This window comes from Ciconia boyciana, chromosome 3, assembly GCF_034638445.1.
Source record: "Ciconia boyciana chromosome 3, ASM3463844v1, whole genome shotgun sequence".
NCBI lineage: Eukaryota > Metazoa > Chordata > Aves > Ciconiiformes > Ciconiidae > Ciconia > Ciconia boyciana.
Window position 1 is genome coordinate 91518037 of NC_132936.1, and position 22226 is coordinate 91540262.

The 22226-nt window shown below is 44.7% G+C and overlaps 1 protein-coding gene and 1 long non-coding RNA gene across 3 annotated transcripts in view; one reads left to right on the plus strand and one right to left on the minus strand.

Moving 5' to 3' along the window:
* Positions 1–271: 271 nt before the first annotated feature.
* LOC140649409 (uncharacterized) lies at positions 272–5750 on the minus strand. Its single transcript, XR_012041619.1, has 2 exons — positions 5615–5750; positions 272–553 (listed from the first exon to the last, which is right to left on the minus strand). It is a non-coding gene; the product is annotated as an uncharacterized lncRNA (long non-coding RNA).
* CRIM1 (cysteine rich transmembrane BMP regulator 1) overlaps positions 5069–22226 on the plus strand; it is a 202886-nt gene continuing 185728 nt past the window's right edge. The window contains exons 1-2 of one of the 2 annotated variants that reach the window (XM_072856562.1): positions 5069–5830; positions 19595–19768. In XM_072856562.1, coding sequence (XP_072712663.1) covers positions 5479–5830; positions 19595–19768 — 526 coding nt within the window. In that variant the 5' untranslated portion in view covers positions 5069–5478. The remainder of the gene's footprint in view (positions 5831–19594; positions 19769–22226) is intronic. The other variant, XM_072856563.1, reaches the window with a different exon arrangement.

The following is a 22226-nucleotide window of genomic DNA, read 5'->3' on the forward strand; positions in this document are numbered from 1 at the left end:
ATAGTTTCTAAATTTGTGAAAAAACATGCACAAGTAAATTAGTCATGCAACTGTATTTTAAAATTGCTTATGCAGTTGCTCTGAGGCCATTAAAAAAGCCTTTTACTTGTATGTTCCATATGAGCAATCAAAGATGTATTAGGAAAAAGCTACAAACAATTCTGCCTGTCAGTTATTTTGGACTTAAATTTTGAACTACTGAGCTGTCCCAAGCTAGGGATTTGACTGAGAGGAAAAGCTTACAGGGCTGAAAAAAACAACAGAGACTACCTGACGGGGTATTTATTTATTATGAACTGGTTCAAAACAATTCTTAAAAAGATTGTTTCTGTTAAAATGAATTCTCGTATTTGCTTGCCCAATTTCCCACCATTTTCCATTTAAGGGTTTTGAAACACCTTGTAGCTACTAATGTAGTAAGTCCATGATATCTCTGTGAAGAAGAGAGAAATTGTTCTCATGTGTTTTAGACTGATTCAGCACTGCTTGTATTAGTGGCAGGTTTCATCTTGATCCTTTTTTTCCGGGAGTGGAGATTGCTCATGTGTATAACCTGTTTACGAAAGAGTCTATGTCAAGAGACTGCTACAAAGGAGACACAAACAATCTTAACAGACTAAAGAATAAAAAGGGAATTTAATGTGCAACAAAGACACAATGAGGTACAGAAAAGAAACAAAACATTTGTGTAGAAAAAAAGTACAACTTTGGTATTAAAATCACCAATGTTCCCAAAATTCAGAGATACATAAGGAGTTACCAGTGTATATCAGCACAGTAGAAACAATCTTTTGAGTTGAAATGAAGACATTTTGATATTTTACTTAGTGTTGGGGGGAAGATGTTTTTATTCTTGGTAGTATAAATGTTATCGTCACCTATGTCATAAAATGAAATCTGTATTTCAGTTGTCATTATTGTGAATATCAGACTTATCAGGAGATTTATGCCGAACGCCTATTTTTCACACGAGGAGATTCACCAGTAGGAAGGGGAGTGAGTACAGAACTGAGGAATTAGCGAAGGGGGTAGTACTTTTCTCATAGCACTGTGTGATTTTGCAAAAGCTCCATGTTACATGATGACCAAGAAAGCTATACAGCTCCACTCGATTACTGCTGCAACTTCATCCAGCATAGATGTGGCTTCGATACAACACAAACATTACAGCAAAACGAGCCCAGGAAATTTCAGCTGCTACAGCCTGTTTATCAGAATGCTTTTCTTCCTCCCACAGTTGCATTTTGCAGTATTTACTAACCTGTTTCTAGGGGAAATTAGGAAATGGATTTCACTTCAGTAGCTGAACCTACTTACTCCTAAGCTGTTTGGATCAGTAGACCCCTTAATAAATCAAGAGGCAGCAAGAAGCAGGGGTAAGTGAATTTCCCTGTAAGGATCCTTCACTGCTTCTTGCTGGGGAAAGCAGGGATATTCACTTTCCCCGTAAAGTCATCAGATCAGACTTGCTGATTTCCAAGGAGTACCTTGTTGTCCCTACGGACTCTTCTCAGGTTTGGGGCAGGAGCATTCTCTACCTTTCCTGTTGAACCTAGGCCACTGTGCAATGCAGTATTTAGATTCCTGGGACCAGAAAAGGGAAACACAAGCATACGCACGAGCAGTTTGTGACTTGTACCTGAAGGGCAAGGCATAATGAGAAAAGAACCCTATCTTTTGGTCCTTGTTCCATAAATATTTCTGTATTTTCGCTCCTTTACACGCAGCTATCACTGGGTAAACAGTGTATGAAGCAGGGTACTAATCCTGTTCACAGCTGAAGTCTCTCTCATTTGGCAGTCAGCTCAAAAGTTTGCTCTCTTTTTCTCAGGGCTCTACAACATTCTTATCTAAGCTGTCCGTAGCTTTCCTCATCATCTGTTTTTGTATTGCTTCTAGCGCTTCTTTGTTCGTTCCCACACAGGCAAACAGGCACAGTAGGTCCAATGAATTCTTTGTGCATTGAGTATACTGCACATCAGTACAGTACATGACTGGTAGGTCTGGCATGTCTGGGAAATATTGAACCGCCTGTGCATGCAATCCAACATGTCTGGGATTTCCATGCTGGCTATGTTCACAAGTCCTGGAAAAATACCTACGTATTTTTCATAGACCAGTTCATTTTTCCACATGAAGGGATTAATACACTGTAATCAGTTCACTTTTCATCTTTTGATAAACTAAGCTTATTGAATTCAAGTCTCTGATCATGTATTGTATTGTGCAGCATCCTCTCTAGCACTGAAATCACTTTTGCGATTCCTCTCTGCACAATCTCAGGTTTGTGAACAGCGTTTTAAAAATACAGCCGCAAGAACCGTATGCCTCATTCAAAAAGGAAGCCCAGCGACGCTATACATAGAAGGTAAAACTCCTTCATGCGCCTCGTCAGTAAAAGATATGACCAAAAGGCAGCGTTTCCAGTTCGTAGGAAACGGTATGTTTTTACAAGCTGTTCTCATCCAAGTCACAGTGGTTTTTTTGGTGGAAACTTCTGGTGAATCAAAAGTACTCTGACCCCTGCAGGTGCTTCGGCAAACTGACGCGAGAGGGCCGAGGCTGAGGGAAGAACCTGCCTTTTGAGGAAACAGCACAAAACTTCTTGCTTGGTGCGTTGCTACACCGGGAGTACTGTCCCCTGGCCGTAACATTCAGAGTTTGAGTGCTTGTCTAACATGACCTCAGGGTGCTTTCCTGACTTACTGGTTCCAGAATACAGGAACACGCAATGTTTTGGGTTGTTCTCAAATGTATGCATTGGGTTTGTTTATACCAAACCATGGTGCCTTTAATGAGATCAGCTTGTCATTTACCTTCCAAATCTAGTCAAAAATTTAGCACAGCATCAGTTCAAATACCGATGCCCAGTAGATGGCTGCTTCTCAGTGTCCGTTCGTTGCTGAGATATGTCAGCTAAATGGCCCTAATCCAGGCAACGTATGCTGTATTGATAGTGTTTTATCACAGTAACGATGTTTCAGTGAAAAACAGACCAATGCCTTGGAAACTATTGGGGCTAATTAAAACATTTGTAGCTCCTGAAAAATAATCTTCCACAATTTAGTTTAAGTTCTGAATAGATCAGAATATAGTCAGCTATTCTGATATGATAAAAACATTATTTTTAATAATAGACAAGTATGGGAAATGCTTTCTTTTAGACAAATATGGAAATGCTTTACTTTTCAGCATCATGTTACACAGCTGGACTGGTTCCATTAGTAACGGGCCTGTGCTAGTAACTGGGAACCTTTGCTACCGGTAGGCATTTAGGCTGGAGCGAATGGCAGTGAATTACAGCGCTTTTGAAAACACACCAAAAAGGTAGGCTATTGCTGACAAAGCTTTACACTATAGTTTCTTCTGTTCCTGGTAGCAACTTGTCCTTTGCCTTGCCAATGGCGAGTTTTGCCCTTCCATAGCAGCTCCTCTGTTCACATGAGAACTGCTGCTTTCTGCTAAAGCGGACGAGCGTGTGGGACTGGAGAAACCGTAGAAGCCATACCCTGGCACTCTCCGCAATAACCCATATCAAGTTTCCAGAACCTCTGTCCTACCATTTCCCACATCGCTGGCACCAGCACGCGCAACCCAAGACTTTCCAGGCTCGGCACCGTGCAGCTGACACAACCCCACCTGCCGAGTAAATGACTTCACCCCCCGATCGCCACAGCTTCAGGCATTTCTGAGAGCGGAACACGTCGCTCCCAGAGCCGCCTTCGCACCCTGGGCAGGGCGTGACACGGCAGCAGCGGACGCTGCTCTTCGGTTACGCCGAGGGGCTGCCCTTGCGAAGCCAACGACCTCCCGTTTCCCTGCCGTCTCTTCCGCCCGGTCGCTGCCCCCTGCGGTTACCGAGCGCAGACGAGGCAGCGGTTTGCCTTTCGCCAACACCGTTCATTTCGTTTTCCCTCCGGTCGCGCCTTCGTCCCGGCTCGGGGCACGCAGCTCCCTCCAGCCGCACTCCGCCGGAGCGAGCGGGGCGCCGAGCGCGGCTGCCGGCCGGCCCTCCGGGGGCGCCGCCGGGCCTCCCGCGCCGCCGGGCAGCGCCCGGCTCCGGCCCCCGCCGCCGGGCCCGGCGCGGCAGCGCCGCCGCCGCCACCACGCCTCCGGCCGCGCCGCCGCCTCCCCCGCGCCGCGGCTCAGGGCCGCGGCTGCCCGACCGCTTCGCGCCGCTCCCGAGGCGCGCCGGCCGGCTCGGGGCAGCGACCGCAGCCGCTCGCCGCGGAGACCGGCCGGCAGCCGCGGGCGCCTCTTGTCCGTGCGCCAGCGAAGACCGCTGTCCGGCCCGGGGGCGGTTTTCGGGTGCCGAGGTCCCCGGGCGAGCCGCGGCAGCTCCGCTTGTTTACGAGCGGGCGGAGGGGCGGCCCGGGACAGCGCTCCGCTGCCGCTAGAGCGCGGCGGCAGCCGTGAGGGGCGGCAGCGCGGCCCCCCGCCCGCTCCCGCGCAGCGGGTCAGTCACGGCTCCGCACCCGCGGGGCACCCGGTCGGGATCGGGGGCCTGGCTGCGGGGACGGGACGCGACGGGACGGGGCGGGGCGGGGAGCGAGCGGCGCTCCCCCTCCGTGGCGCAGGGGCCGAGAGGGCGTTGAGCCGCTCCCCGTCCCGGATCCCCGCGCCCCTCGGGGGGGCAGGCGGAGGAAGAGGAGGAGGCTCTCGCCGCCGCGGCCGGGGACGCGAGGCCCCTTTCGCGACGCCCCCGCCGTCGCCTTGCGCCTTGCTGTGGCTGCGCCCTTCGCGGGGCCCTCTCCCGCCCCACCCCCGGGGTCCCCCGGGCCGCCGCCAGCCCGTCCCTGGGGTCTGGCGCCGCCGCCTCGCTCCGCTCCGCGCTCGGAGCCCCGGGCGGGGGAAGGGAGGGGCGGGGGGGAGGCGGCGGCGGCCGCCGTGGGGCCCAGGCTGCCTCTCGCCTCGGCTGCGTCTCTGCTCAGCCCCAGGATCTGGGGCTGCGGGGGGGCGGGAGGAGGAGCGGGCGGGGCCAGCCTGGGCGGCATCCAATGAGAGGGCGCGAGCAGGCGGCCGGGGCGGGGCGAAGGCGATCACCGCCCAATGGGGGAAGGGCAGAGGGCGCACTCGGAGCGGGGCGAGTCGCAGGCAGGAGGCGAGTCGGGACTCGGGCAGCGAGCGGGGCACAGCCAGCCGCGCCGCCGCCAGCTCGCCCAGGGGCTCGCTCGCAGCCGCTCGCGCGCGGGGCGCCGCGCCGCCGGCGTGGACGGTGCCGCGGGACCGGGAGCCGGCGGGCGAGGGCCGAACGGACTGAGGGACGCCGCTTCCCGGAGGGGACAGCGGGCGGAGCCGCCGCCGCCGCCCGGAGGAGAAGTTTGGCTGAAGCGGCCGCCGCCGCCGCGAGAGGAAACTTTCCTCGGGGGGCCGGAGGCGGGGGCGGCGGGAAGGAGCCGCGGCACGCTCGGGTCCGCCGCCCGGCGAGGGGGCTTCCGAGAGGCTCCCCCCGGCCCAGGCCGGGCTGCGGCGGCCGGGATGTACCTGGCAGCGGTCTCGGCGGGGAGGAGACGCTCGGGCGGAGACGGCGGCTGGCACCTGGCGGCGGCGGGGTGGCTGCTACTGCTGGCCCTGCTGCTGGGCGAGTCGGGGACGCGGGCTCTCGTCTGCTTACCCTGCGACGAATCCAAATGCGAAGAACCGAAGAGCTGCCCCGGTAGCATCGTGCTGGGGATCTGCGGTTGCTGTTTCATGTGCGCTCGGCAACGTAACGAGAGCTGCGGGGGAGTCTACGGGCTGCACGGAGCTTGCGACCGGGGCTTGCGCTGTGTCATCCGACCGCCGCTCAACGGAGACTCCATCACCGAGTACGAAGTGGGCGTCTGCGAAGGTGAGGGGCGGCGGGACATCATCCATCCATCCATCCGTCCATCCCCCGGGGTGGGGGTACCGGCTGGGCGGCGGGGAGGAAGGAGGGCGCACCGGCGCCTACGGCGCCGGTGCGCCCTCCTTCCTCCCCGCCGCCCGCCTGTCCCATCTGCGAGCGTGTCTCTTAAGCCTTCCTCCCTAACCCCCCCCCCCTTAAAAGTTTTACCCCTCCTTTTCTTAGCCTCAACTTCCAGGCTCTTCCACTTCTCACTTCCCATAGCGCTTCACTGCGTTGCTAACCGCTTTATGTCAACGACCGATGCCCAAACTAAAATTCCTCGATAAAAAGGGCTTGGGAAGGGTTTGGCAGATGGAAATCGGCGGAGGTCAGTCGTGCACGCGTGATGCCTGTTCCGGATTCCCTCCTCTGTAAGGAAACACAAAGGCTGATCATCTGTTGTAAAGTTTTTCCTTCCTGTTCCTGTCACTTAATATCTCCCCGCCTGGCCGCCTCGGCAGATTTTGATAAGGGATGTCTTTTTTTCTTGCTGGAGCATCAAGGGGGAGCGAGAAATCCCCACGGCAGAACTCCTCTCAAAGACACTTCTGCTTCCTGCCGGCTGCTTGTGAGGTGATGAATTGGTATGAAATGCGAGAGGAGTTCACCCCCCCCTCCCCCCCAAATTTTGTATCTATCAGTCCCTCAGATTAATCCTTTATATATAGAATTTTACAAAAGACCAAAGACAATTTTTGAGTCTCTTTTTGTCTGCTCCCTCCAGCTCTCTTTTCCCCCAAGTTGAGGGAAAACATGGCGTTGTGAAGAGATTACAAATAACCAGTAGTTTGGGATATGTATAAATGTATGTGAGACTCGGAGCGGGAGCTTCGACAATTCTGGAAAAGGAGAGGGAGGCGGTCTCCTCTCGGCGGGTAGAGGGCAGCAGAAAGTCCGGCGAGCTGGTGAGGCAGCATCTGTCCAAAAAAACTTGCATCTAAAACGATGCACTGTTTTGAGAGAGGGAAAACCGGGCATTTTTAGTGGGCAGCTGACCTTTGTCCAGGCTCTCATTATTAGTTTAAAGCTCCATTTGCCTCCCTCACAAATAAATTGCAAACCACAGCAGAGCAGGGCAGTGTGTCCCGCCTGTGCTAGAACGAATGCCGTCGGCCTCTGCAGTTCTTGCTTGGGTAGGACCAGCTCCAGGGTTAAAAGCTCTGTTGTTAAACAACTAAAAATGGCCCTAAACTACTTTGAAGACCTTGATTGAGACCATGTTACTGAGTATCTACATTGCTGCAGTCTCACTCTCATTATTATTATTTTTAATGTGTATTGGGAAAGTTTTCTTAAATGGAAAAGTACAAGTGAAGAGGGACTTTAAAAACCTACCTGGTTTTGGACGAGTTTCTCTTTTTGCATGTTTTCAAGTAAAAGCTTGGCTTAAACGGCTTCCCCCCCTCCCCCCCTTGGTTAAAGGAACTAAAAACCTGCAGTCATTAAATGCCTTAATGTTCCAGCTCCCTTACTGTATCACAGTACGGACGTCTCTGGCAGTTTAGGAGTATTTCATTCCTTTGAAGTGATGCAATCTGTACGTTGCTGTAGTTCAACTCGTAACACGTCCCATCTACTGTTGAAAATAGATGAAGCATTTGTTGGCAAGATTGCATTTCAATTAGTGTTGTGGTTAGGAACCAGTTCCAGCTGTCCCTATAGGAATAGTCAGGGAGATAAGTTATCTATTTAATTTTCATTCTCATAAATGAAAAGCAACTGAGATGAACTGTCAGCCTAATAAATAGTCCTGGAATACCTATTACTGAATTGTCAGGAAACTGCCTCATTCTGAGCAGCAGAAGTAATGTGTTGTTCTTCATGATGCATGTTCTGCACGAGGGGTGGCAGCGAGGAAAGAAGGGGACTTAATGTACTGCCTCCGATCACTAAAATGAGGTTGATTAGCTCTATTTTTTTGACTGTGGTGACCTAAACAGTTGCGCAGTTTACAGGCACACGTGCAACAGGCTAGGCTGGTGGTGCCTGGTGTGTGAGTAGTACCAAGCCATGCCTTTATCCATTAATGGAATAAAGGCTACTTTTTTTTTTTTAATCCTGTCTACTGGGAGTGCAGAACCTTTCCTACCATAGTTCAGGGAGGAAGAAATGTCAGTGACTTACAGAACTGTGTGATTAGAAATTGATGTTTTTTACTCTCCTTCCTGTCTCTAGCCTTTTCTTTCACTGCAATTTTTTACACTGAAATGACCCCTACTGGCTACAGTTATAAGCATATTTTTTAATCATTTTTGAAGCTTCAGCAGTGTCTTATTTCAGAGTATCAACACATACTAGGCTACAGAAAACTTAAAGAGCTGAAATTGCAGCAGGTAAAAATACTTGTCCGTTAACTTAGTTTTAGTATTTAACGCACCCAGCGTAAGTGAACTCTGTAACACCTGATGGAGAAGTCTCTCTGGCATCTGTCACTGGTAACCTCTCTTTCTGAAACTAGAAATGGAGTCGTCTTTGTTAAACCAGTGTTTATTAATGAAATCTGTTGTTGATTCTGGGTTCTTTATCCTTCTAAAATCTGAAGGAAACCTCATTCATCTTACTACCTTAACTATTCACATGCAGTTCTAAGGTTCCATTTGCAGCATTATCCTGGAGTATGTAAATGCCCTTCCTGAATGTAGTTGTATTCTTGGTAAAGAATAATTCTGAGGTCAGCTTCCCCTGGCATGGGTGGGTACTTTTCCTGAAGGGCAATCTTGAGAGACTTTAAACACCTCCAGCCTCTCTGTTGGCTTTACAGGGATGCTCCTGGATTGGCTCAGTGAGGCGTTGAGAGCCTACAGCCCCTTCCAAACACTTTTAGCATTCAGAAATTTTGAGCTCAAAGTAGGAACTGCACTTGCTCTCTGCTTTTGAAGGTAGACCAAGAGCCACCACCTAATTAGACTGGAGTTCTCCAGAAGCACGTTAGCCGTGGCTTCTGCAGCAGTCCGGCTGGGCAGGACCCCTGCCTTCTGGGGAATTGGAAAGCCTTGGAAAAGCTCTGCCAAAGAAGTTCTGTTACTCTGTGAAGGCGTTTCTTGTGGTGACTCTTTTCTTGCCTGTGTTTTGACACTTCCCCAGTTTCTGGTGCTCTTAGATGAAGAGGCCTTGATTGCTTTGCTAAACTCTCCTAAGGCATAACAGTAGCATGTGAAATCATGCTGAAAATGAGCTGATATTAGTTTTAACTGTGTAATAGCAACATAACTTAAGTTTTTGTGATATGTACTTGAAATGCAAAGTTAATGAAACTGCTAGTTTTACTGTGTCCTTAGGCTCCTTTAAGAATATACTTCCATATGAGCTAGCCTCTAGGTAGCCATTGAAAAGAAGGTATTTCTGCTCCAGTAGCTTACCAGTAACATGTAGTACTTTGTTTTGGGTTTTTGTTTTGGTTTTGGTGGGATTTGGGGTTTTTTGGGGGGGTCCAGTTATTGCTGCTTCCTTTTTGCCTGCTGTAGTGAATTTAAGGCTTGCCTTGAATACTTGAAGCTTGTTCTGCCTAATGTGTAGCTTCTGAACTGGGGTTCTCTTGTGACCAGGAGAAAGCCGCTGTAGCGGATTTTAGGCAAGTATCAGGAAGTATGTGGGTTAATCCTCTAGGACGATGGTAGAAGCTTGCTCCTACTGTGGCTAGTCCTAGTCTCTTCTACTGAACTGCAGCTTTTTGGGAGCTTGGAGCATTACTGTCTGTCTGACTCCTTGTTGGGAGCTTGAGAGCTTGCGTGTTTCCGCCCCCCTTTAAGCCTACTGTGAACTAACTGTCCTCCCCTAGAAACCTGTAATAATGTGATGTGTAAGGGCACAGTATATTGTACGTAACCAAAGCACAGTGAAACTGGAGCTGATGAGAAGAAATGAAATTTTGAAAACTTAGCTTTTTTTCAAAATTAGGAGGAAGAGAGCTAAGCTTTTTTTGTTCAGGTATTGGTTTATATGTATGCTAATGGAGTTCTCTTCTGCTTTTCTAAAGTAAGAACAACTTGCTTACAGACTTGCTAGTATTTTTACCACAAGTAGTGCTGCTGCTTGTAACTTCTAGGTACAAGCTAGTACCATTGCAAGAACCTTGTTTTCAGTTGGTTTTGGTCCTGTGCTCTGTATCTAATGGGTCAATGGACCCAAAGACTAGAACATGATGCTTTGTCTCCAGACAGACAACATGCTTGGATTCTTGCCTCACAGGCAGTCCAGACCCCTAAAGATCAGGTAGTATTTTGCTTTGAGTATGAGTTACTGAAGTTCAAGTGATTTAGAAGTTGCGTGTGGGTAACCTGGTTGTTTATATCTGTTTGGAACAGTACTGCCCAGATTTCTTAACTTTTTGTTTGTTTTTTTTCTTACTCTGTTATGTAGTGAATGGCTGGGGAAATGTCCAAGTAGTTCTGATGTCTACGTGTGTACAGAGAACTTCCTCCACTAACATCAAGTGTTAGAACTGATGATCTAATTGGGGACTTAATCAGTATTAAGTGGTGCACCAAATGATTTTTGGCATGAAGACGGTCAGCAATCCAGAATATGGGGGGGGGAAAAAATTATTCATGGTGTCAAAAAAAAATTATCACAAAAATTATTGAACTTGTGAAACTGGAATGAGAAGTAGTTCTTCGGTGAGTGTTCAGCTTCTGATATGCTAGTCTTGACTATATTTAACAGTCCCCTTCCCCTGCCCCCCAGGAAACACTTACTAAGCACACACTGACTTCTTATGCACAGGTTGGATAATTTGTAAGCTATTTCTACTCTGATTTGTGTCAATGCCAAAATCTCAACATCAGTAAGAACATGGAACTTTGAGTGTGACATGGAATTTGAATCAGATCAGGTGCTTATTTGACTTGGAAATTGTTTCCTCTCTGTTTCTGGGCATCATGTTTTGATTTTAAAAATCACTTGGTTCCACTATTTCAACAAAAATGAAATGGAAGAGTCCAACAGATATGAGGTAGGTTTTTGCTGTTGTGGATCAGCACAGTTAGTTTAAAACTAGCAGTCTCACTGTGGATAGGCTGAATGACTAAATCTCTTAACTTCTGTTAAGAGGAATATTCTCTTTTATTTTTATTTTTTTAAACCATTTGATCTCACATGGCTGTATGTAAAGCATGCTCTGCTGATGTTAATTTTTCCCCGTAGAAAATGGTTCTTTCGTCAGGTTCCCCCAAATCATGCTGCTTATAAAGATGTTTGGTTTTTTTTTTTAAACCACTTTCAAACTTGTTGCTAATTTCTGCACCTCTAGGCATGTTTGCTGTTTTAAGTACCCTCTAGCTGATTCAAGAATACTTGATTAATTTAACTTTTAGTACTGCATAGTACTTAGTCAACTGAAATGTCATTTGACTCACAGGCATATTATGCAATAATAAATCCATTAATATGATTCAAAAATGCCTCCCTCTTCCCCTCCTTTCTTTGCACCCCCCTGAAGGATTCCTCATTTCAATGAGTAAAGTTTATAGCATCTTGCAGACAGGACCAAATGTTTCCCTGTTTTAATGGATTAAATACTTTGTAGAAGTGAACTATTAAATGTCTCTTGTGACTTGTAAACTGCTTTCATTTGAGGATGCATTTAATCCACAGGGAATGTAAACTTGGAAATGGTGAATTCAGGGTTTTGCCCAAGATTTCAGGTGACACCAGCTGTGTAGTCTGACAATATTCCATTTTAACTCTGTCTTTTGGTATGTATACATGCAATTTGGAAAATGACTGATACTAACATAGAAAGCTTATGTATATGGAGAAACCCATATAAACTAAGATGGGAAGATAACTTTATACAAAGTTATCTAGATTAAATTCCACATAAGCATACGGATTAAAAGATGGTCCCTGAGGGAGCTCTAGTCTAAACAGACTAGTTTGGCCATGTTTGGAGGAAGTAAGCCCTTAGTAATGTATTGAGGTGAATGGAAGCGGTTCACACCTTTACCAGAGGCAATATTCAGTCCCCAGCAGCTTTCACTGGCTATACTGGGTACTTAACTTCAGAATCTGCAGATCATGTTAACACCTTGTGGGTCACAAGCGTTCAAGTCTCTCTATAAGAAACCAAACAGGAGAGCATAGGGTTGTGGGCAGGAGGAAAAGCACTGCCTCACAGGCATACACCCATTCCCATGTTCTTACTCATTTCCAAAACTTTAAGCCTTATATAGCTAGCTACCTTGATACTGATAGGCTTCAGGTGTGTTTGTTTTTTTAATTAGTGAAACATCTAGCAAGTGTAACGTTTCTGAATCTGAGAGAGCCCATTCTGTTGGGTGACTTATCCTTGAAACAAATTAAGCTTCAGGGTTTTGCTACAGCCGGTGTTGTGCTCTGTTCAGGAGTTTTTTCAGAAAGGCTGGATGTATGCATGTGGAGGTGTTTCTTCCCCTCACTAATGGGCTGTTGGTAAAAAGCTGGGGTCCTACTGATAACGGTATTACATCCACTAACGTAAAATGTGCTGCTTTGATAATAGAAAGACTCAAGTTGATGTCTATGTCTAACTTAGGTTTCAGAAAAAGCAAAAAGCCTTGACCCTAATTCTAAATCCAGGGTATGTAGAGTTTTTCCTGTAATCTTCTGTGACTAAGAAATTGTGTGTAATTCCTCTGAAACATCCTGTAATTCTGGTGTTCAGTGATGCTGCGTTAATGACTTGGGGAGAAGTGGCAAAAGGTTTAGGATATCGGGTTTCTTCCAATAGTGTGAACTGTTCTTGGTATAGGTTGCTTTATTCATAGCCCTGTTCCAGAATTTGTCTTAGGCAAAACTTCTCCTCCTCCCGTCAGCTTTGCTTCTGCTGAGCAGCTTCAGCAAGCTGCCAGCCAGCTGCTTGTTTGCAGTGAAGCTGATGCATGCTGCTGTACGTGCAGGCTTCTGAAGTGTGTGGGTGCAATGTGCAACTTGGAAAAAAAATAAAATTGAATTTTAGCCTCCTTTGGAAAATGAGTACAAAGGTTTGGGCCTTTCCTGAGGCTTTAGCAATTATTTTTTTAAAGAGTTTTCTAGAGCTAGAGGAAAAAATCTGCTAGGACAGCTGAAACACTGCTGTCCATGTTCATTCTAATAATGGGAGTACTGGCAGAGGCTATGTCTGACCAATTAGACCCTGGGACACTGTGATATTTTCAGTGAACTATTTACCAACAAGATGTGGTTCTGGTCATAAGATTAAAATAACTTATTTGCAAGTCTTTTTTCAGGTGCTTAAATGTCTAAGGGTCAGACTTCAAAACTAATTATTATCTCAGACCATCTTTGGAGCAGAAAGCTATTGGAAATATCGTTCAGTCTTGTTCAGGGGAACCCTAATAGGGTTCTTAAGTCTTAACAAAAAAAAAGCCAAAACAAAAAAACCTGAACAGACAAAAAAACCCCCTACCAAACAATATAAAAACCCCAAAAACACTAAAAAAAAAAAAAAAAACCCAGGAAAAAAGAGGTGGGTACCTGGAGATCTGAAATATTGCAGGCAGTGTGGGGGAAAACTGTAAGGGAAAACTTTAAAACTTGAAATAGTTGTCCACATCACATGCTTCACTTAACGCTTCCATTTATCTCCTTGCTTTCCTCACGGCTTCTGTGGAGTTTCTGATAATTGAGTGGAAAGCTGGTTTGTTTAAATACTTTCTGCATTCCTTAGCATGATATAACTGCCTTGAGACACACGCAGAGCTGCTGCAGTGAAAATCTTTCTTGCTGTATTGGGGGATTCGATCACCTGATATACACGTGCTGGTTTGAATAAGATAAAGCAGGCAGTCAAATGTGAGACAAGCCTTACATGTATGGTGTTCCTGAGGTATCTAAATGTTATGGCATGGTTTTGCTGTCTAGCTTTGACTAGAAATTTTATCAGGAGGCTGCAAAGCCCTTTTGTACTGACGTGCATTCCACAATGAAGATTTGATCTTGAAAAGCGGGCCCTTCCAAAAGGTGGAAAAACTGCTTTATCATAAAACTGTCAGCTGTGTGTCTTACCATAAAAGTTTCTGCTGCCTCTGGTCCCCGATTCATGACTTCACTGAAGGAGTAAGTTGTGAGAGGGGAGAGGATTGCAGCCAGTACATAAGCTCAAACTCACTTCAAGGCTAGCCTTCCCTTCTGCTGCTTTTCAAGGTCTGGGGCTGGGTTTCAAGCATTCTTTAGTGGTGATTAGTCATTTCTATTGTTCAGCTCCTCCAAAACATGAATTTCCTTTCCATCGTTCTTTTTTCCTGTTCAAAGAGGAGCCAAAGCCTGCTGGCAAGAAGTATTTCCTTTTTTTATTTTAGAAAGTCTGTAGAATCCTTTCAGACTCTCATACCATCCTAATGAGTACCACTGATTTGAAAATACTGTTGTGTATACCAGTGTGCTGGAGTGGCAGGGCTCAGACCTTGGGTCTGGTTTGATGGTGAAGCTTCTGAAAGGTTCCCCCCCTTCCCAGAGGGCAGTACCAGTCTCAGTAAGGATCACTTCTGTGTCACCGTGAAACCCATTCTCTCTCCTCCTTCACATGCAGGATTTAAAAGGATGCAAGAGTCTGTAAGATGTGACTTCGACTGTTTTGCTTTCAGATCAGCAATGTATTTGGTGTTCTCTTTGCTCTTTCAGCATCCTGAGAACCTGTCTGTCATGCTTTAAAAAGGCAGAAATAGTTGAGTAACATGCTGCAGTTAAATGTAAATTATGGAAGTTTATTCAGTTCACTCCAGTTGTGTTTACCCCCTCACCCCTGAACTGTAATTCAAGATTATTGTGGGTGCAACGCTTGTATATTAGTTTTCAACAGTGATACTTTAGTGACCATTCCAGTGTGTTGCTTGCTGGTTTGAGGTGATGTGTTGTCTTAGTAAACAGTGAAGGAGAATAGCGTATGGTTTTCCAAACAGTAGCTGATATTCATTAAATGTTGAGAAAGGAAGAGAGGGGTTGGGGCACAAAAGAGAAGATTCTGTAGCAGGCAGAAGGAATTGAGAACTTGAAGGAGGGGAAGGCAAAAATTTAAGCAATGGAGAAGGAGTCTCTGAAAAGGTCTTTCCTTGTACTTTTAACTTGCCCCTGTTTTGAGATGATCCTTTGCATATGGGGACAATAAATGTAACTATAGCGAGCTACTGTGTACTTTAAAAATAAGGCTCCAAGTTAGTTTCTCATAGTTGCATGCTGTTCTGGGAACACGAGCAGCTCTTCGGGTGAAGAAGACATATCTGCTTCAGTCGTGAGCATCACACCTTGCACACTGCTGTGGTGCTGTACTGCGAGTGCTGGTATGTAGCATTTAGCACAGAAGAAGTGATGGAATGCTGCTTACCAGAGACACATTTCTCAGACTGTTTCCCAGACCGGACCTGTTGTTTAAGGACCTCTTGTTCAACTTGTTAATGCCTTAATCCTCTTCCCTACTTTAGATGCGTGCTATAACAGGACTTGGGAGTTGAGCAACCCAGAGCAGCACTTGAATTGTTAGCAAACTGCAGCATTTGCTTTGCAGAAAGCACGTGATTATATGAATGATGGAAGAAAATGAAAAAAGTGTGGAATTAACATGATGCCTCCCCTCCCATGGCTTCCTTATGGTATGAAAGCACACTTGGAAGAATTAAAGAAGTACTATGTCCAAGACTTAACTTTGGTCTGAGTGCAGAACTACTTTATTGTCTGAAAAGGGAACTTGCCTGAATGAGTTGGAAAGAGTGGGGAACTGCATGTAGATAGAAATCATTTGAAAGAGTGACTTTCCAGCTATAGTTATTGGCCTGCTGGGAGTATTTGAACTGCTTCTAGGTGTGTGTGCAAAAGGTAGTTGAGCAGATATATAACAACAGTGCAATATCAACTCAGGGCTGCTAAAAAGAGTGGCCCTTCCCTTTTTTGCTCCTACCTGATCATGCCAGCATAGTGAGATGGTGGAAACTGCAACTAAACTAAGATCAGTTTGGATAAAAACTAACAGTTTGCTTGGGCTGCTCTTTGCCTGGATTGTTTCTAAAAACTTAAGAATGTTATTGATTGGTTTTTGCATTTTTAAGTGTCATAGAAGTCAGGTAGTGCATAGGATGCGCATACTGAGGTTTGAGAAGGCTCTTAGATTCTTAGATTTGGGTTTTGTCAACCCTGCTTGCAGAGAAGTAAAGCATTCACAAATGATTATATCACAGTTTCTTCCTTCATATCATCCAGATTTGAGAGGTACGCGTGAAAGAGCACTCTCCTGAAAAGGAAGCCATAGAGGAGGTCAAACAGAGCATGCAGGAAAATGTGCTACAGTCTGGAATTGTTCATGAACTGTCCCAGGTCTCCAGATCACTGGTGTGTAAAAGTTTGGGTTTTGGAATAGTCTGCAGGACATGATGATTTTGGGAGTAATAGAGGCTAGGTCATATGCTTCACAGAGCCTATACTTTTTTCAAGACATGTTTCCATTATCGGTTGAAATATTGCTGACCTCTGAAGGAACAAGCATGCTGTACTGGACCACCATTTGTCTGCATCAAGCAGAGCACTAGGTGCCTTTGCATCAAGTAACTAAAGCATTGAATCAAAGTGAAGCACCAGGTTCATCCCTTAGCTCATGCGAGTGCTTTCATGTGGTTGTACCTTTCATTCCAAGGAATTTTGTTCTGCCTATACTGATGTGACTTCTGAGGGTTTACCCTAAGTGGTAAACAAGTATTCATTTAACAGGATCTTTAACTCCTTTTCATAAAAGGACAAAATCAACTAGGAAAAGGAGTCTTAAGTCTGCATGAAAGATCACGCTAGACTTTGTATTGATTTACTAAACTAAGCTCTTTTCTTGTTACATGTTTGCTCCTTCATTGATGGAAATCTTGTTTCTAGATGAAATTGTGTGAAAAGCAGTCTGGTAAAAGATGTCCAGGCTAGAATTGGATTTGCATTCTTCCCCTCTGAATGTGACTTCTTTTCATTACCGTGAGTGAATACAAAATACATCTAACACGCTGAATCTTGAAACATGGTATAGTCTGCAAGTATTCCTGATGGATTTCTCTTCTCTTCCATCCTCTTAATGGCTACGGAGCTAATTTTGGAGGTGTGTGGCACTGAAGACTTTAGGTGCACCTAGTATTGGGCCATGCGCTTCCTCTGTACCTCCTTTTCTGCTCCTGTCTGAAAAGCTGTGAGAGGTGGGAGGTGAGATATCAAACATTAATCTGTTCTGGAAATCAGGTAATATTGTGAGTAGTGCCACAGTGCGTGGTGCATCTGCATCGAGGCATTCTGCCATGAGTGAGGGATGGCTCTGCTTCCCATGCCAGCTGGGACCCACCTTATGTGGGGTGAGCAGCTCTTGTGTAGCAGGGGCTCTGCTGATCTCTCTGTCAGCCTCGAGAAGATCTAGTGCTGAAATACCACAGGAGAAAAACTCACTGGTGTGCCGGAAAAGCAAAAATGTGCTGTCATTGCTGTCTGCGCTGCGCGGGTCTCGGGCGGCTGGCAGGTGGAGCAGCTCTAGGGAGCCAGGGGCAAGGGCTCGCTGCCGCATGGGCCCCGTGGCCGCCGGGGCAGGCGAAGCTCCTGGCCAGTACACCTGGCCAGGTGGTAGGGGAGGAGAACCTGTGTGTGAGAAATAAGGAGCAATTCAAACCGTTTTCTTAAGACCATTAGACAGACTGATCTGGATGGAGCTGTGGTTAGAGAATTTGAAACACCACATCTTGGAGCACAGCTATAGCCCCTTTTGTTCTTGTCGTTACGTGGATTACTGCTGCGACTTGTAAAATACAAATTGTCCAAGCTGTATTCCGGCTTCTCAAAAACAGGATGTATTATTGTTCTCCAAATTCTCATGGTTTTTTGTTTTTGTGGGGGTTTTTGTACCCCCCCCCCCCCCCCCCCCCATGCATAGCCTCCTCACAAGGAAAGTGTCCCAAGCATTACTGAAACAGCATCTTCTCTTGAAAGAATTTTAATAAGTTTCTCTTCAGGAACTTCTACACTTCCTTTGACTTTTATTGATACAGTCGCTGTACGGGACGATAGGTTAACTAAAAAAAAAAAAAAAAAGGCAAATTACTTCCTGGGGTTAATGACTACTCTTCCTTCGCTATTTTTATGGAGTAGAAGAGCCATGAGGTTCCCATGGAGGTTCCCTTCTTCACATCTAAAATGGACTTAGTTGTTTATTCAGTGTTTTTTGTCAGCAGGATACTTTGCTGGCTTATAACAGAAAGCAAATGGTTGGTTGTACAGGGAGAAACGTGCCTGTGAGAATCTGCTGTGAGGCCTGCTGTAGGTCATGTACAGTACTTAACTGGTAAACAACTCTTTCCAGGTGTTGGCTGTTTTTTTCCCCAAGACAGGAAAAACTGCAGGTTAGGGGATATTCTGTATGTTTCTGTGAGTGGACAGTACTTACATGTCACCCTCAGTGTGTGTGTGTATATACTGTTATTTACTATCAGTTTTTAGACTTCTATTGAGTGTCAGACTACTACATGTCAAACAGTTTGTATTTGGCTGCAGCTGCCCATACTGGAGGACAGCTTCTGATTAGCCCCAACAACAACAGAAAAACCCACCCTTCATATCTGGAAGTTGTCCTAACTTTTTTGAAGTGTTTCTTGTCAGGATCTGTGTTGGAAACTTGCTTCTTGATAGTACATAAAATCGGGGTGAACTACTGGAAGGCACAATGTGAAAGCTGCTGTGAAATATAAGGATGTAAAGATTGAAAATAGATATTTGGTCCTTTTGTCATTACTAGAAGTCAGTGGACTATCTGTGTGACTTGCGTAGTACTTCTTTTGGTACACTCACGAGGCTGGAAAATGATCTGGCACTCTATAGCAAAGAATGCCTAATGCCTAGTTAATTTTCTTCCATCTTGCATAAAAAGCATGTATCTTAAACTTCTGAGTTAGTGGGATGTTGCTGTATGTGCACTTGACCTAAGGAAGCTGAGATTTTGTAGGACTGGTAATCTTGGTGGAACTCTGGATCGACTGGATTTATCACTTCCTGGAGGGGAAAAAAAAAATCTTGTTGCATGTAGCCTCCTTCTGAAAGGAAAATGGGCAGTTGTACAGTGGGATTATGAGTTACACACATTTGATGGGACTGATTCAAAAGGAGCAGAATTATTTGAGCAGAGAGACTCATTCCAGCCCAACTATCCCCCTGCCCCCTGACAGCAAGGAGCATGATGTGCTTGAGCAGTTCTCCTAGAGTATGGATGATAGTCCAGGAGTGCTGGAAAACACACTTTTGGTCATATTACAGAATCAAAGGCCTGGCATCTTGCAGTATTTTTGTAATAGAATTCACTCCACAGAGATAACTTTTTATGTGATGTATTTTTTAGTCGGGTTTAAAAATGCTCTCTTTCTGACTCAATTTTGACTTCTATAACAGCTGCAGATTCTGTCCAACAGTCTCACTTCCATGATAAATATAACTTCAAGTATCTGTAAAAGTTATTTAAGTTAGAATAGCACTCATTTGTGCTACAGCTATGCATTTCCCTGAGACATCATAGTTTTTCATACAGATGGAAGTAAACAATGCCAGTAGCTGTAGCAAAATGGGCAATAGAACAGCTGCAAAACATGGTATTTGGCAAATCCCACGGTTTAGATTAATCCATTTTTTTTTTTAATCTGTTACCTTCTGTTTAGCGCTATGTTGAACTTGAAGTAAATCTCACCCAACTCCAAAGCAGCTGAATTTCTATACTGCAGCTGAAATCCAATAGTGAGTGAGTTTGTTTGTTTATTTTAGATGAAAACTGGGATGATGATCAGCTTCTTGGATTTGAACCGTGCAATGAAAACCTTATAACAGGTTGTAACATAATCAACGGGAAATGTGAATGTGACACCATTCGGACCTGTAATAATCCATTTGAATTTCCAAGCCGGGATACTTGCCTGTCGGCCTTAAAAAGGATTGAAGGTAAGCACTTGTCTTCAGTAATTCAGAGTTAGTAATTTTTCTGTGCATTTGATGAAAAACTAGGGTCTAGTTGAATATGTTTTAGGATTACTTGGGTAGTTTCAGATACCTGTCTTCTACTTTTCAGAGGACAGTTGTATGTTTTAAAGGAAGATAGGACTTCATTAAGCTTGGCCTTCCAAATGTGTAGGTTTAAGAATGGAAGAAACTAATACTTTGTGCTTTGTGTTATGATGTTTGCAGATTTTAAGACTAAAACCATTCTGTTTATAGTTCGTGGTAGTTACCTTCATGTATCTTTAGCTGTAAAGCAGTGTGGAAAACTCTCTTTAGATGTATTAATGTGACTGAACCGTGAATAAACGCAGTGGATTTTAATAGCAAAGACATAGAAAAAGGAGTAGTTGTTGATTATACTTGTATCTTTTCTTTATATTAATGCATTAATTGCTATTTTCTTTAGGTTTACATAATATAGCATTACTTTAATGCTTGTGTTTTTCAGTTCCCATGTTCCTTTGATTAGACTTGCATTAGGCCACATATGTTTATGCTTCTGCCCATATACATGATGGGGTTTTTTTGTTTTGGGTTTTTTTGTTACTTACGGCTGAACTGGAAATGAGTTGGTTCAAATATATCTAGTTGGAATTAAATTCCCATGGTGTATTTCTAGAAGTGTTTTGAACAACTATCCAAGGTTTAATCTCTGGCCCTTTCTATGATGCTGTAATTACTGTTTACTTTCCAAAGTGTACAGGAACATGCCAAAGTTGATTAGTGGCATGAACCTGGTTAATTAGTCTGCTTTAAACCAATGTTTAAACTCATATTGCAAAAGTAAATGTACTTATAAGGCTGCTAACCATATTTAAAGTTACTATCTTTGAGTTAAGGAAGTGTGATCTCATGTCATCTTTCATATTCCTTTTGTGATAAGAAAATTGTTTTCGAGCTAAAGACTTTAAACAAGGAGTTCTTGTGAGAACAATGTAGTTGGTGGAAACGTTCATTGTCGTTGGTCATGATGTTGGTCACTAAAGGCATACAGGTGCTTTTTGTGTGTTTTTGTGGGTTTTTTTTAGTTCTAGGAAGAGGAGAGGCACAACCTTTGGCCTTTTGTTTGTGGCTGTAGTAGTGGGCAGTAGCATATATGTGTTACTTAAGTAACTTTACTCACCACTTCTTTTTTTAGTTGTGAATGTGTGACTAAGTCTGTAGTAGTTCAGCAGGACTTCTATTGGCATGACAATGCATCGTGTGTTTAACTTGCTAAGAAAATCTGGTGTGGGATGCCTTCTTGGTTTTTGCAGACTCAAAAGAAATGGACTTAGTGGAATAGCATAGCTGAAGCAGGTTGACTCTTTGAGTAGCTTGCCTCCAGCAACCTTTTGTTTTGGCTAAATTCCCATTTTAAAAAGAATAGCATTTTAAGCTTAGCCATGAGGTTACAATATTTATTCTACATGTAAACTGTCTGGTATGACAGCGATGGTGCAGTTGTTTTTCAGAGGTTGAGTTTTCCTTTTGGTTTATTTGTTTTCTTGGTTTTATTTCTTTTTTTTTGGGGAGTGGGGAGGGTGTTCTTCCAAAGCCTCAGACTATAGGGCACCAGCAGAAGAGTTTAGGACCTGTTGATTTTTAGTCCTTCACAGATAGGAAGGATAGTTGATGCAAGTGATGAAACAACAACGGTACCCTTAAATACCAGAAATCTGGCAGTTATAACTTGAGTTTATAATAGTCCAGCTTTTGCTCATAAGAATGTGAATTTCCATTGGCAACCTCAGACTATCAAACCCTACCACTGAGGAGAGTTTGAAGTTAAATCCATCCGTATTTCCTAATAGAAGGGCAGAATTCATAGCATAACTTTGTCTGCATTTGACAGCTGTAGTCAGTCAGATCTGCTTACTGTGTTTTGCACTGTAAATGCTTATTCCCTCTTTCTCTAACTAGGATTGGGAGTCGAATGCTAACTGCATATGGAGGTTGTTTCTTTAGATGTGTTACTTCTTGGTTTTGGTAATTAAAATGTACGCTTCATCCTATACCTAAGCTAATGGAAAAGAAGAATAACTCTTTTTGCCTTGCACTTGCCACATCCACAAGCCAAGTCTCTTACGTAGAATGGGATAGCCACTTTGGTGTGTCTGAGTCAGTATTTGCTGTTTGAGTATTTCAGGCTTTCAAAGTTTATAGTTTAAAAGTTGAATTAATCCATTGGAAAAGTCCACCTGAAACACGGCTTAGGTAGCATGCAAACCAGGGGCTCTTTGAGCTTGTTAAGACAGAGAAATCTTTCAGTTTCCTCAAGGCAAGCTAAGTCTTAAACTGTAGTGTCATGTAAAAAGGGGTGATTCATAAGAGCTGTTAAATACGTCTAAGATTTTCCTGAAATCCAAAGTACTGATGTATACTTCACTCCTTTGGCTTGTCTGTTAAAGATAATAGCAGG